General features: G+C 42.5%; 1 protein-coding gene across 1 annotated transcript in view; it reads right to left on the bottom strand.

Moving 5' to 3' along the window:
- Positions 1-860: 860 nt before the first annotated feature.
- LOC130369613 (PDZ and LIM domain protein 4-like) overlaps positions 861-16483 on the bottom strand; it is a 197718-nt gene continuing 182095 nt past the window's right edge. Inside the window, 2 exon segments of the mRNA XM_056575051.1 lie at positions 861-1303; positions 4158-4278. Of these exon segments, the coding sequence (XP_056431026.1) occupies positions 1099-1303; positions 4158-4278 (326 nt within the window). The 3' untranslated portion in view covers positions 861-1098.

The following is a 16483-nucleotide window of genomic DNA, read 5'->3' as shown; positions in this document are numbered from 1 at the left end:
TCAGCTGCCGCCGGATAGCCGTTTACGGTGCCTTGTGTGCTCCGGTGATGGTCTCCTAGCTGTCCTCGGGGCTCCGGAGTGTCCTCTTCGGGATGCCCTCCTTCGCCGGCGCTCTCCATTGTCGTCATCACGTTGCAGTGCATGCCGTCCCGTCATCCAATAGGAGCAGCGTGCGTAGTGACGTGATGATGGCAACATGAGAGCGACCCGGGCAGCAGAGACGTTCCAGAGCAGCGGGGACACCACGGGAACGCGGAGACAGCGATTTAGCGCAACATCCAGGGCATCGGGGACCAGCAGTGACGGATCCGGAGCGGCGGGGACAGGTGAGTACAACTTCCTATTCTTTATATTGCACAGATCCCTCAACATACAATGGTTTCAACAAACGATGGTTCATTTGGAACAGATTGGAACCATGGAACCATCGTATGTCGAGGGACCACTGTACATTGAAAAGTGGTCCTCCTTAAAAAAAAAAAAACGATGGGCAACATATATAATACATGACAGAGCTTAAAATCAGTCACAAGAAATCTGGTGTGGTGAGTTAGGGGGCAGTCGTTTTTACTGTATATATGGCATACGCAGAATTTTCTACTTCTAATTACTATGTCATCTTCTCCGTCAACTTTCATGCCTCTTGTATTCATTGTTATGACATTGTGAGAAACAAAAAAAGACACAGCTTGAAAATACTAAAAACAATATATTTTATTAGAGCAGAAGAGGAATATTATTAAGTATTTACAGAAGGTTCTGTTGGTGCCAAAGGAAGACAAACTGTAGACTGCTAACATGGAGACTGCGTATTAAACACAACAGCAACGTAAAACATATGGATAGTTAATGCAATAGTGTTAGAAACCTTTCCGACATGACTCCCTATAGATATTAAGTTCAGTGTAATTCAGAAAGTAAATGTATATTCTGAAGCATTTTCATTGTGTTTCTGCATTGTTTTTTTTTGGATACAATGTTAAAATGGAGATGTCTTGTCAAGGGAATGTAAAACCTTTATTTGTGGTGGGAAGGGCTCTGGTAGTATTGCTGTGTAAGACTGTAGACCTCTCCAGCAAGTAAAGCTTGCTTCAGTGGTTAAACAAGTTCAACTTTGGCATTGGGATAAACAGCCACAACATCATATCCCTCCGGAGGCTTTACTCTCTCCTTGGCGTGAGTTTCGCAGTACAGCTGCTCTTCAATAAAGAAATAACCTCTCTGTTTTAGGTTGAGGCCGCAGTCGTCGCAAATGAAGCATTCGGGATGGTAAAGCTTGTCTCTTGCCTTGACTATAGTACCACTGTATAATAAGGTAGAAAGACAATGACAATGACTAAAGAACCATACAAACATTAATGGTCAAAAAATGTCTTAAACAAATGATGCCTCTCGCTGCGACTCGGACAGGACCGGACCTTTGTCCCACAGGAAAATTTTCACCAAGCAAATTGATGTCCAGTGCAATCTCAATGCAATGCTTCAAACATGGATGGTACACAGGTGACACGTTTCAGATGCATTTTGCAGCTTTAGTCATACATGTAGTATGACTAAGGCCGCAACCTGCGGCTGAAACGCGTCACCTGTGCACCATCCATGTTTGTTTAAGTGTTGAATAGAGATGCATTGCATCAAGATTGCGCTGGGCATCAGATTGTTTGATACAAACATTAAAGGGGTATTCTGGGCAAAAACATTTTATCCCATATGAAAAGGATAGGGGATAAGATGTCTGATCGTGGGGGGCCGCTGCTTAGACCCCCGCGATCTCCCTGCAGCATCCGGCATTCTATGCAGGTGCTGAATTTCCAGTTTTGGAAACCTCCGGGTTTCTGGGACTGGGGACGTGACGTCACACCACGCCACCTCCATTCAAGTCTATGGAATAGAATGCTGGGGTCTCAGCAGCGGGCTCCCCACCATCAGACATCTTACTCTCTATCCTTTGCATAGGTGATAAAATGTTTTTGCCTGGAATACCCCTTTAATATATAAATGGCAAACCATTTGAGGACAACGCTGGCAAGTATTAAACTGCTTTACTGCTTGAGCAAAAAGGGTCCATCAGTAAAAGAATAAGTGGGTCCCCCTGTTGCTTGTTTCTGTTATCTTATCTTACTATACAAAGAAATAATAGTCCCCAACTTCTAACCCCTTGTAGGAGAGTGTGCTGGCATATCTCCTTGGCTGTTTCACTCTCCCTAGTTTGATATTTGTGAATGCAGGGTTGGGGAAATTTAATAAAAACTACTTGTCCATGGGGCTAAAATTGATCAAAATCTACTTGTCCCTCATGACGATCCACTTGTCCGGACCAATTTTCGCTTTTACACTCTCACTTTTTCCAGTGAAATTGAAATAGTAAAAGATAATTTAGCAAATTTGGTGATTTTCTTTTCTACACCATTTACCTTGTGGTTGAGATAACATGTTGTTTTGATACTTTAGACTGGCCTGATTACAGCAATACCAGATTTGCATAGTTTCCGTCTTGTTTTACTAACTTTAAAAAAAATCTGAACTTTTTCTGATTTTTTTTTAATTGACGTTTTTTGACCCTTGTAGCTTTTTTTATTTTTTTTATTTCGCATACCATGCTGTATGAGGGCAAATTTTTTTGCGCCATAATCTGTTTTTTTGTATCAGTACCATTTTGGTATTGATCTGACTTTTTTTAATCGCTTTTTAACTTTTTTTCTGGGATATTATAAAAATTGCAATTTTAATAGTCCGTACAATTACACACGCAGCGATACTAAATGTTTTTTTTTATTATGTTTACATGTTTTATATAGGAAAAGGGGGTGATTTGAATGTTTAACATAGAAGGGGTTAATGCGTGTCTTTTAAACTTTTATTAAAACTTTTTTTAATTATTATTTTTTTTTTTACACTTTATTAGATTTTTTGGAGGAATCATTAGATTCCTCATACAGATCCATAGAGTTCTATTGAACTCCATTGATCTGTGTGCTCTGCGATCCATTGATAGTCCAGCCAGGCTCAATCAATGACAGATCCACAGACACCAGGGAAGCAGAGGTAAGCCCTCCGGCTACCTCTTACCTCTATAGTAGATACCACACCCCCCCGCGCGCAATCACGCTGTGGGACGAGCCACCCCACTAGTCCACCAGGGAGCATTCACATGTCCCTTTATATGCTGGCGGCCCCCGGCTACTGAAATCAGCTGGGGGCTGCAGAGTAGGGAGCGGGCAGGAGTCGGGAGCCTGCACCATACAGACTGATGAGCGTTGCCGCGCTTGTCAGGTCCAGCCCTGCATATCCCGGGCATCGGGGGATAAGAATTCCATATCCCTGGAATGTATATAAGAGGAGCCCTGTGCAAGGTCATATAGAACTAGGAAAGGAAACAGGCTATCCTGTGTCCCCTTTTTATGTGATTCTTTGGTGACTTTTTCATCCAAAAAATCCTTTATCCTGCATTAGTTCAGTTGTAGAGAAGGTGACCAACTTCATAGGTGTCTATCATATACACAATGAGGTGGCTGCTTTGCCAACACCAGCAGCAATTATTTACTGTTTTGTCAGGAACAGAAGCGTCAGATAACAATGCAATAGGAAATAAAACCGGAAGGACAGAAAAGGGTGTTTACTTAAAATGTACATGTCTGTAAATACATGTTTGGTACAGAAAACCTATCTGGGAAGTTAAGCTACTACACAATATAGGCACATACTGCACCACAAATCTGAACTGCACCCCAAATTAGCTATTTGTTGTGAATCCTGGCCAGTAGGTATCATACCATGTGTTGCCTACAAGTGACATAGAATAATAGTGTGCTGGTATTTATGATGACCCATTCAGCTGAAAATTCAAACACATGTACAATGGGGCATATGTACAAACATATCCACATAGCACGTGTATGCATATAGACTAAACAGTGAGACATCAAGTTCACAAATGTGGGTAGGGGTCTTAAAAATTGCTCTGTGTTGTTGTGATGTACAACTGTCCTGACCTGTCATGTATGGGTACCATCTGACTGGGTTCCCATCAATGGAGACAGGGAAATACACTTAAACATGAGCCCCAAGATGAAGTATTTATACATATAACAAGTAGAAGTATGGAATTTGTATGGTAAGTAGAAATTCTGTCTCCCAAGGTTATTTTTGTTACTCACACAATCCCATTCCCACATCTGGTGCACTCTGGAAGCATCTGTAAGCCAGTCAGCGGACTGTTCAGCTTAGACACAGGAGACTTGACATTCCTGGAGCTGGACGGTCTTTCTAGCTTTTCACCTGCCAAGTATAAAAATAGTACATCAGATCCGTGTACAGAATTCTGCTTAAACCTCTAACAAAGAGGCTGAGAATGACTGTAACATGGTGGCACATCGACAAGTCAGACAGATCTGAAAGTTTACACTGGGCTTCTGACAGATATCTGGACGTCCTATGTCTCAGAGCAGCTTTCCTTGTCTGTAACATTTATTGTCAGATAAGATGGCAACATTATCCATGAGAAGAATTGCGGGGTTTAGTTATTCATGTATAAAATACTACATACATTGTTTAGAGACACATAGATGGGATTTCATGGTTATGAATATTTGTGCCAAAGAAATAGTATTTCTATTACAGAAACACAACTTTCCTGATATAAGGATAGGGGATAAGTTTTAGATCCTGTTTAGAGCCCCAGCTTTCCTTCACAGTGGCGTGTCACAACTCCTGCCCGAAGCGGGGGCCACCATGCCCCCTCCATATAGCTCTATGGGAGAGCCTTTCGGCAATCTTCAGCTCTCTCATAGAACTATAGAGAGGGGTTGCAGCAGCCCCCACGTTGGGCGGGGGTCGTGACGCGCCACTATGAAGGAAAGTGGGGAGCTCTAAACAGTAGATTGCGGGGGCCCCCCTGTGATCTAAAACTTATCCCCTATCCTCTTTTTTCATGATACTTGTCCTTTAAATGGAGAGGCTCACTGCTGCTTTATATAACCTGGTGAACATATAACCCTTTGTGATCGGGGGTTCCAGCAGTGGGAACATACACTTATCTATCCTGTGGACAGGACGTTGATTCTAGGAAAACCCCTAACTACAATCATGGTGGACAAAGCATTGTTTTCTTCAAGTTTTTCCAACTGAAGCTAAGAGAGAAATAAACATTAAATAGTTAATACACTTTTGGACACAGCAATCCAAAACTGGTAGTCTAAGGTACCAAAGGGGGTAAAGGCTGCTTCCTTAGTGGTATCAGGTAGTCTAAGGCAGGGTTTTTAAACTTTTCTACTGGGTCTTCACCAGACACGTCAAGGAGATGCCTGGGCCTCACTATTGGTGGTGAAAGACCATACAGAAATAAAAAATATTGCTCAATGTGCATTCATTTTCTTAATCTGTGCATCCTAAACTACGGTATGTACATGAGCGAGTTAAGGTATATTTTTAACCATAGTAAGGGTTATGCAGCTTGTAATCTGTTCTGTTAAAACTGTCCTCCCAGCCCTTCCTCACCAACAACTAGGGGGCGCCTCACTGGTGAGGGCTGCCTAACAGTTTGACCTTTGTTGAGGTAATGGTGTTGGCAGTCAGCTCATTTTGGAGCCACATGATAAGATGTCTTACAATGTTAACTGGGCAGGACTTCGAAGTATTAGTACACGAGACTTATTTATAAAAAATGAATGCATGTCACTTCTCTATGAAAAGCTGGCATGTTATTTGATGCCATGGTCTGCACTAGTTTCCACATTAGACGTCAATCCATATTTGTACAGATGTTGAGACTCAGCGGATCACCGCATTGCATAATAACATATCTGAGGCTCGGCTTTCGTGCTTGGTTCCCAATTAAGCATCATCTACAATGCACATTAATCCTTTCTGCTCCCATTAAAAACCACATGAATGTGTCCTTATGCCGAGTGAAGTTAACACTAACTCACCTGGACGTTCCAAAGGGAACATATTATCTTTATACAGCATGATATACACTTGGCTTTAATAATAATTTTGTTTATATGCATTTACTGGCAGGAAATGAACAGACGTGTATGCTTCGAGCATTTTTAAACACACACCAGGCTCTGTACGCCTACAAGGGTTAGAAGTTTCCAAAACCTTAAAAAAGGTCCATATTAATAGGGACCAAAGTAGTCAATGCTGGAGGCACAACATTACATGTGTGTGTATATATATATATATATATATATATATATTTATTACAACAGATTATTGATGGTGCTGACATTTAAATAGGTAATTTAAGTGGCGGGCAATGAGCCACTTAACTGGACCTATAATATACATAAGAACACCTCAGTCCTTTCTCTCTCCACATACTATTATCTTCCAAAAGGCCTCTGGTTCCTCATATTTGACCTCTGCCTATAGTTTGTCTACAAGTCATTAAAGGAGTATTCCTGGAAAAAACTTTTTTTAAAAATATATATCAACTACCTCCAGAAAGTTAAACAGATTTGCAAATTCGAAAAATGTAGAAAAACCGCACTCACCCGATCATCGTGCATGGATAACTTTATTCCGTGAAGCATAAAACGTAGAACACAGGGGACAGGCAGTGGGCAGGAATGCCAGGGAACACCTTGTGTTCCCTGGCATTCCTGCCGACTGCCTGTCCCCTGTGTTCTACGTTTTATGCTTCACGGAATAAAATTATCCATGCACGATGATCGGGTGAGTGCGGTTTTTCTACATTGTTCTGATTCTACAAGCGATTTGTGCTTTCCTGACCAGCACCCCGACATAGCACACACTTTATAGTCTCCATTCATGCCTGGATCAGCGGATACCATACTACCAAGTATATTGCTTTCACCTGCATAGCAGTGCCGGACTTGTACTTTTTCTAATTTTGTATCAGATTTGCAAATTACTTCTATTTAAAAATCTTAATCCTTCCAATAATTATCAGCTGCTGAAGTTGAGTAGTTCTTTTCTGTCTGACAACAGTGCTCTCTACTGACATCTCTGCTTGTCTCGGGAACTGCACAGAGTAGAAGAGGTTTACTATGGGGATTTGCTTCTACTCTGGACAGTTCCCGAGACAGGTGTCATCAGGGAGCACTTAAACAGAAAACAACTCAACTTCATCAGCTCATTAGTACTGAAAGGATTAAGATTTTTTAATAGAAGCAATTTACAAATCTGTTTAACTTTCTGGAGCCAGTTGATATATATATATATATATATATATATATATATATATATATATAAAATTTCCTAGATAACCCCTTTAACTCCTTGGGGACGGAGGGCGTACCTATATGCCCTCAGCCCACTCCCTTTCTATAACGCGGGGCCACGCGTCATAGCGGGTCGGGCCCGGCCTCTAACAACGGACGGGACCCGTGGCTAATAGCGCGTGGCACTGATCGCGTTAGGGTATAATTTTAATCATATGGACCTACAGAATAAAGATAAGGTGTCATTTTTACTGAAAAATGTACTGCGTAGAAACGGAAGCCCCCCAAAAGTTACAAAATGGCATTTTTTCTTCAATTTTGTCGCACAATGATTTTTTTTCCCGTATCGCCATAGATTTTTGGGTAAAATGGCTGATGTCATTACAAAGTAGAATTGGTGGTGCAAAAAGTAAGCCATCATATGGATTTTTAGCTGCAAAATTGAAAGGGTTATGATTTTTAAAAGGTAAGGAGGAAAAAACCAAAGTGCAAAAACTGGAAAACCCTCTGTCGCCAAGGGGTTAATGCAATCTGAAGATCTTTAATGAAATAATGGCTGGAAATTAACCAACCAGTCCATCTGTTATGCTGGACTAGCAGGGTACATGCATTTGGGTAGTTACAATGGAACGGCAGGGAGAAACCATAAAAACCGCCTACGCATTCTTGTCTATTGTTGTAAGACAACTTGGCCTGTGTGGTTGCAGCATTCATCCCAAGATAACATAGACCCTTTCTTCATGCCGCTGTTGTCAGATCAGCAGTGGGGTTTCTTACTACATACTGGCAGATAGTTGGAGGAGATGTAGCTATTGGCAGGGATATTGTTATCATTGTACATAATAGTAACAACAAACTATGTGACTTTTCCAGATTTACCAACTCTATAGGGGACCTGGCACTGAATACCGAACTCAGCCTGGTTAGGAAATGGTTAAGAACTAATAAGAAGATTATGTTTCCTTCTGTATTTATTCACACAGGAAATAAAACCAGGCATGCTTTAGGGGAAGGCAAATTGCCTGGTCCTGTAATGGATAACTACTTGTGAAGCTGTATTGACATAACCCATCCTCAACTCTTACAGTCCATTTAATATATCCATGGATTTCCATGTGCAGACTACGCTGCTATTGTTGGAACAGTTCTATCTGATTTCTTTTTAAATTGCCTCCAATTATAATAGATGTTATTCTCGTTTACCTGTTTTGTTCCAAATGTAGATACAAAGTTATGAATGCATGAGTATATTCATTGGTAGACATATAGTCAATATAGTCATGGACATCATGTGTATCACAGTGGTCTCCTTTATCAAGTATAACATTCTTTACTTCTACCTATCTGCACTGACTTCCCCCTGCTATTCTATCATTCATGTTGTTTCAACCAATTGTAATGTAGTATGAGTGAAGTGCCTTTTTCTGGCCCTGCAGGTCTGGTGTCCTGCTTCAAGAGTTTAATCGTAACATTATAGACTTAAATGGGCACTCTCATTAACACATTATTGCTATTGCACTCCTTATTCTAAATAAAAAATCTTTCTAATGTACTTTGTTTAAAAAATATTAAGTTTTCTATGTTTTATTTGTGTTTAAAAAAGCTGCCACTAGGTGTCTCCCTACTTGTCCAGAGCAAATTTCCCCCCATCTTTTGCACAGACTTTGGACACCTGCTGGCCTGACAGAGGTCCAAAATCAGGAAATGCTGAGGGGGGTGTGTGTGCAGCCTTAGCCAATCATAGCCCATCTCACACTGAACTGCTATGGAAGTTCTCTCCTGTATGGCTTCAGATGATGTCACAGTCTGCTGGGTAACGCCCCTTTCCTGTCTGTGAATCTGACTGAGACGGAGCAGAAAATACAGAGCAATATCAAGGTAGAAAAACTAACAAATAATAAAAATAAAAGCAGGGGGTGGTTTATGATGAAGGGGGCAGTGAACTGGGAGGATTATAACGTTTAACAAGATCATGAGATGCACTCTTTAACCCCTTAAGTACTCAGAAAATTTAATTTTAATGTTTTTGTTTTTTCCTCCTCCAAAAAAATCATAACTCTTTTATATTTTCATTCACAGACTAGTATGAGGGCTTGTTTTTTGCGCGACCAGTTGTCTGTTGTAATGCCATCACTCACTTTACCATAAAATGTATGGTGCAACCAAAAAAATACTATTTGTGTTTGGAAATTAAACCGCAATTTTGGAAGGTTTCGTTTTTACGCCGTACAATTTACAGTAAAAATGACATGTGTTCTTTATTCTTTGGGTCAATACAATTAAAATAATACCCATGATTGCATACTTTTCTATTACTGTTGCGCTTATAAAAAAAATCGCAAACTTTTTTACCAAATTAATACGTTTAAAATCCCTCTATTTTGGAGACACATAACTTTTTCATTTTTCTGTATAAGTGGCGGTATGAGGGCTCATTTTTTGTGTCGTTATCTGTACTTTTTATTGATAGCATATTTGCTGATATAAAACTTTTAATACATTTGTTAAAAAAAATTGAAATAAAATGTTATAAAAAAGCAGCAATTTTGGACTTTTTTTTTTTTTTTACGTTCTTTACGTTCACCGTACAGTATCATTAACATTATATTTTAATAGTTTGGATATTTATGCATGCGGCGATACCAAATATGTTCATTAAAAATGTTTTTACACTTTTTGGGGTGAAATGGGGAAAATGGGACAATTTACATTTTTATTGGGGGAGGGGATTTTTCAAAACAAAAAAAATTCACTTTTTTTACTTTTATTTTTACACTTTAATAGTCCCCATAGGGGACTATTTATAGTAATCATTCGATTGCTAATACTGTTCAGTGCTATGCCCTCTGCATATCAGTGTTATCGATCATCTTCTGCTCTGGTCTGCTCAATCTCAGACCAGAGCAGAAGACCCGTGGAAGGCAGCGGAGGCAGGTGAGGGGACCTCCGACTGACGTTCTGGATGATCAGATCTCCGCAACAGAGCTGCAAGCGATCCAATCATCCATTTTAGTGATCGCAGCACTGCAGATGCTGTGATCTGTATTGATCACAGCATCTGAGGGGTTAATGGAGGACATCCGCTCGATCGGGGATGTCGGCCATTACCAGCGGGTCCCTGGCTGCTATCAGCAGCTGGGACCTGCCGCGCATGACCCAGGCATCACTCCGATGCTCTCGGTTATGTATAGGACGTAAATGTTCGTCCTGGTGCCTTAAGTACCAGCTCACCGATGATCTCCCGTATGGCAGCTGCAGCTACAGTACTACCAAAAGCTGACAGGCAGCCACTGTAAGCAACCAGACACTGCTTCCACTGCTCTGGTTTTCATCTCCCACAATTGCCTTCTGCTTTGGTTGTAGAACACCACTAAGTTGTCAAGGAACCAGCAACTGCAGATGATGTTCACTCTTCCTAGCTCTGTCATTGTGTGTTTTCTATTAAAGGTTACCTCTCATCAAACAAACTTTTGATATATTTTAGATTAATGAATGTTGAATAACTTTCCAATAGCATGTTAATGAAAAATATGCTTCTTTCTATTGTATTTTTCCCAATCAGTCCTGTCAGCAAGCATTTCTGACTCATGCTGGAGTCCTAAACACTCAGAGCTGCCAGCCTGCTTTGTTCACAGCCAAACAGGCTGTGAACAAAGCAGGCTGGCAGCTCTGAGTGTTCTCCTTTGTGAACAAAGCAGACTGGCAGCTCGTAGTGTTTAGGACTCCAGCATGAGTCTGAAATGCTTGCTGCCAGGACTGGTAGGGAGACCCCTAGTGGTCATTTCTTCAAAGTGGAAAATTAAATAGAAAGAAGCATATTTTTAATAACATGCAATTGTAAAGTTATTCTGCATACATTAATCTATAATATATCAAATGTTTTTTTTGATGAGAGGTAACCTTTAAGAGAACATTCACAAGGGTGTATTTCTTTTTAAACTTGCAGTGTATTCCCTGCTGTGAGTTTGAAAAGGGGCGGGGTCTCTGCGAGCTATTTGCAGCAGATTTTGAGCTTCACTCATCTCATCCACTGCCTCATTGTAGGATTATACACAGCGTGATATATACTGCGTATAAGCAACGTGTGACCCTACCCTCAAGATGAAGAAGTAACATTTTAAATAGGGAGAATAGTATGATTTCTGTAACAGGAGATCATCAATTTCCCCCTTACTTACAAGCCTCAAATCCCACTAATATGTTTGTAAGGTTGGGACATCAGAGAGGTTATTTATCATAAGGAATGAGAGATGGGGAGGTAAAGTTACCATGAAGGTACCCCAGCATAAGTCAAAAGGTGAATGGGCAGCTGAGGAGAGGAGGATACACAGTGATGACATAAATCAGGTTCATTATAACAGTATATTATATATCTTTATAAGTATAAGAAAAGTTGAACGTGTAGGTTGCCAGTAGAGATGAGCGAACTTACAGTAATTCGATTTGTCACGAACTTCTCGGCTCGGCAGTTGCTGACTTTAGTCTGCATAAATGAGTTCAGCTTTCAGGCGCTCAGGTAGCTGGAGACTCTCCTAGGAATGTATTCACCTTTTCCAGCCCACCGGAGCACCTGAAAGCTGAACTCATTTATGCAGGAAAAGTCATCAACTGCCGAGCCGAGAAGTTTGTGACGAATCAAATTACTGGAAGTTCGCTCATCTCTAGTTGCCAACCCAGGTAGCAAAAAGAGAAATTTGCCCAACTAAAAATAGAACAGGTTAAAAAAAAGGAAGCTAACAAAAACTAGGAATATGAACATATACCATATATACTCGAGTATAAGCAGAGTTTTTCAGCATGATTTTTCGTGCTGAAAACACCCCCCTTGGCTTATACTCGAGTGAACTCTCCGCCCTCAGTGGTCTTCAACCTGCGGACCTCCAGAGGTTTCAAAACTACAACTCTGGGAGTTGTAGTTTTGAAAACTCTGGAGGTCCGCAGGTTGAAGACCACTGCGGCCTTCAACATCATCCAGCCCCCTCTCACCCCCTTTAGTTCTGTACTCACCTCCGCTCGGCGCTGGTCTGGTAGTGCAGGACTGTCCGGTGGGGAGGTCGTCCGGTGGGATAGTGGTTCCGGGCTGCCATCTTCACCGGGGGGGGCCTCTTCTCAGCGCTTCGGGCCCGGCCCCGGAATAGTCACGTTGCCTTGACGACGACGCAGAGGTACGTTCATTACCAACGTCCCTCTGCGTCATCGTCAAGGCAACGCCTCTATTCTGGGCCCGAAGCGCGGAGAAGAGGCCCCCCGGTGAAGATGGCAGCCCGGAACCACTGTCCCACCGGACGACCTCCCACCGGACAGTCCTGCAGCACCGGACCAGCGCCGAGCGGAGGTGAGTACAGAACTAAAGGGGGTGAGAGGGGGCTGGATGATGTCGAAGGCCGCAGTGGTCTTCAACCTGCGGACCTCCAGAGGTTTCAAAACTACAACTCCCAGCAAGCCTGGACAGCCGATGGCTGCCCGGGCTTGCTGGGAGTTGTAGTTTTGAAACATCTGGAGGTCCGCAGGTTGAAGACCACTGTATCAGACATTGACAAGCGGTGATTATGATGACATGTGGTGATGATGACAAGGGGATGATGAAGGGGGGGGATGATGATGAGGGGATGATGAAGGGGGGGTGGGGATGATGACAAGGGGATGATGAAGGGGGATGTGGGATGATAAGGGGATGATGAAGGGGGGTGGGGATGATGACAAGGGGATGATGAAGGGGGGGTGTGGGATGATGACAAGGGGATGATGACAAGGGGATGATGACAAGGGGATGATGACAGGCGGTAATGATGAAGGGGGGATGATGAAGGGGGGGATGATGACGGGGGTGTTAATGATGGGGGTCTGGATGATGACAGGGGGGGATGATGTATTTCCCACCCTAGGCTTATACCAATAACTTTTCCTGGGTGAAATTAGGGGCCTCGGCTTATATTCGGGTCGGCTTATACTCGAGTATATACGGTAACATTAGTGAGTATCAGGTGACTTTATTGGACATATATGCAAAGATAGACATACATTTAAAAGGTAGCAAAGAGTATAAAAACAAGGCACCAAATTGACAACAACAGAAAAAGTGGAGGAGTTATGGTGGGCACAACAGCATGGAATACAGGGAAATGAAAATGTTACAGGTAATGCCAGTGGTGATACTGGTAACAGAATGAATAGTGAATCCACAAGGCATAAAGGCAAACAGTGGACCAGAGAATGGCATAAGTTTAAAGGACAACTGCAGCGGTATGACACTTATCCCCTATCCACAGGATAGGGGATAAGTGTTTGATTGCGGGGGGTCCGACCGCTGGGACCCCCTGCGATCTCCCTAACGGGGCGCCGCCATACACGCTCATGGTGAGCGCTAAGGCGCGTAGCGTCGACCTAGTGGTCGACGGTCACGCCCCGTCTCCTCCGTCTCCTCCGTCCCCATACAGTTCTATTGGGGATGCGGGGAGGCACGAATGCTGCCTCCCCACCTCTCCCATAGAGATGTATGGAGGAGGCGTGCCGGCTGCAATGTCATGCTGCGGCCGGCACGCCCCCTGCACGGGACACCCGCAGCCCCGTACAGGAGATCACAGGGGTCCCAGCGGTCGGACCCCCCGCGATCAAACACTTATCCCCTATCCTGTGGATAGGGAATAAGTGTTAATCACGCTGCAGATGTCCTTTAACCTCAGACAAAGAAAACATGCAAAATATACAAATGCAAAATCAGATCATCCTGCCATGCATTGCTGCCTACCTACCACCTCCGACCCCAACGTAATTTTCGCTCGTTCTTTGTCAGGGGGCTTGTGCTTCGGAACGGACATGCCCCCTGACAAAGCACAAGCACAAGGGGATTATTATTAGTAATCACTAGGAAAGTACTATTTGCAATCTAGTACAGCACTCAGGCACTCCCATAGAAATTAATGGATGAAATGGCCGGGGAGAGCCATGGCCCAGTTCTGGAGATCACGGGGTTCCAGTGGTTGAAAAACCCCCAGCAATCAGACACTTATCCTCTATAAGTCGTTTTTAAATGGACAAACCCTTAAAGGTTGGATGTGCAGAATTTTTAGGAAAATATTAAAATGCATCTTTGTACGTGAAAAAAAATTACACTTTGGGCAAAAAATACTTTACATCTAGCTCTCTTACACTACATAACTTAGCAGCTTCTCTTATACGCTGACATTTCATTGGCCTATCTTGTGAATTCACCCCCACACCTCTTCACCAGTAAACCTGATTGGTCAAAGCAATAAGTTCCACCTATTCTAAGAACTGCAATAAATTCCACCCATAGACCTGCTCAAAGACTTGTTCACACCATAATTTCCAGAATAACAATAGCACTATAATAAATACTCCAAAAAGATTAATACAAAGCTTTTATTCTGTCTTAAAACATTTAGAGATGCTTAAGAAGACGACATTAAAATAAGGGATCACAAATTGTAGAGCCACAGTAATATCCTAGGTTCTTGATAGTTTGTGCTCGGCAAACAAAATGGCCAGTTAGTTTTTCCTAAGTTGTATGACAAGTAAATAAGATAACATTCCCATAAAATCTGTAAGAAGGGAAAATCAAAAAATTCTCACATTAGACATTTTGTTCATATCTCAGTTGTTCTTAGCCTAAGCCTAAAAAGTAACACACTACAGTACTTACTTTATCATTCACCAAATATTGTAAATGTATAAGAAAATACATAAGTGATATCAGGGCTGGGCGGTATACCGGTTCATACCGAATACCGAAATTTTTTCCCTGCATGATATTAATTTTTCCCATACCGCAATACCGGTTGGGCCCCTCCCCCCCTCGAATGAATGAATTATCAGCCGCAGATGAGTTGCAGCAGCGCTTTAAATGATTGAGTTTGCAGCCGACGGCGCTTTATATGAATGACTTGCAGGTCGCGGTGCTTTAAATTAATTAATTGCGGGCCGCGGCGCTTTAAATTAATGACTTGCGGGCCGCACTTTAAATGAATGACTTGCAGGCCGCCAGCGCTTTAAATGAATGACTTGCGGGCCTCCAGCGCTTTATATGAATGAGATGTGCGCCACGGCAAGCTGTCACCTCCCCCTGCAAGCGCTAAAAGCCTGGCTTTTAGCGCTTGCAGGGGAAGCTGACAGCTTTCCCCTCGCAACTTAAAGGAAAACTGTCAGATATTTTCTCCCACCCTACCTTGTCTGGTTCTGCCTGGCCGTTCGCCCGCAATTGTAGTTTTATTCTATTTGTATATCTTGCTGTAACTGGCACGGGCGGGGCTTCTGCAGATTAAAGGGGTATTCCAGGCCAAAACTTTTTTTTATATATCAACTGGCTCCAGAAAGTTAAACAGATTTGTAAATTACTTCTATTAAAAAATCTTAATCCTTCCAATAGTTATTAGCTTCTGAAGTTGAGTTGCTGTTTTCTGTCTAACTGCTTTCTGATGACTCACATCCCAGGAGCTGTGCAGCTCCTATGGGGATATTTTCCCATCATGCACAGCTCCCGGGACGTGACATCATCATTAAGCAGTTAGACAGAAAACTTCAGAAGCTAATAACTACTGTAAGGATTAAGATTTTTTAATAGAAGTAATTTACAAATCTGTTTAACTTTCCGGAGCCAGTTGATATATTAAAAAAGTTTTGGCCTGGAATACCCCTTTAACTGGCACTGACGTCAGCGCTGCTTATGAATATTCATCCCCCCTCCCTCCAGTTAGGAGCGGCGAAGAGAGGGAAAGCTGGAGGGAGGGGGGATGAATATTCATAAGCTGCGCTGACTTCAGTGCCAGTTAGCTGCAGAAGCCCCGCCCATGCCAGTTACAGCAAGATATACACATAGAATAAAAGTACGGGGCGAATTGCGGGCTAACGGCCGGGCGGATCCGGGCAAGGTAGGGCTCACTGGAATCAGCGTCTCCCGCACTATCCATCAGTACCTGTGGATAGTGCGGGAGAAAATATCTGACAGTTTTCCTTTAATCGTTTCCAGCGCCACTGCCCGCAAGTCATTCATTTAAAGTGCGGCCCGCAAATCATTCATTTTAAAGTGCCACGGCCTGGAGGAGAGGGGGGTGTTAGAGAAATATAGCAGCGCCTGGGGGTCATATGTGATTAGTTCCTCAGGGGAATACCGTTAAATACCGTGGAACCGCCATAACTTGCAAAAATACTGTGATATGCATTTTTGGTCATACCGCCCAGCCCTAAGTGATATATAAACTATTCTTTACATCTGTAATATTTAAATTCCATGGACACCCGTGGATGCTTCAATTTGACAAATTTTGTTACAGTTCAGT

This window comes from Hyla sarda, chromosome 4, assembly GCF_029499605.1.
Source record: "Hyla sarda isolate aHylSar1 chromosome 4, aHylSar1.hap1, whole genome shotgun sequence".
Classification (NCBI taxonomy): domain Eukaryota; kingdom Metazoa; phylum Chordata; class Amphibia; order Anura; family Hylidae; genus Hyla; species Hyla sarda.
The sequence above is the reverse complement of the archived record's forward strand: the minus strand, read 5'-3'. Positions and strand labels throughout refer to the sequence as shown.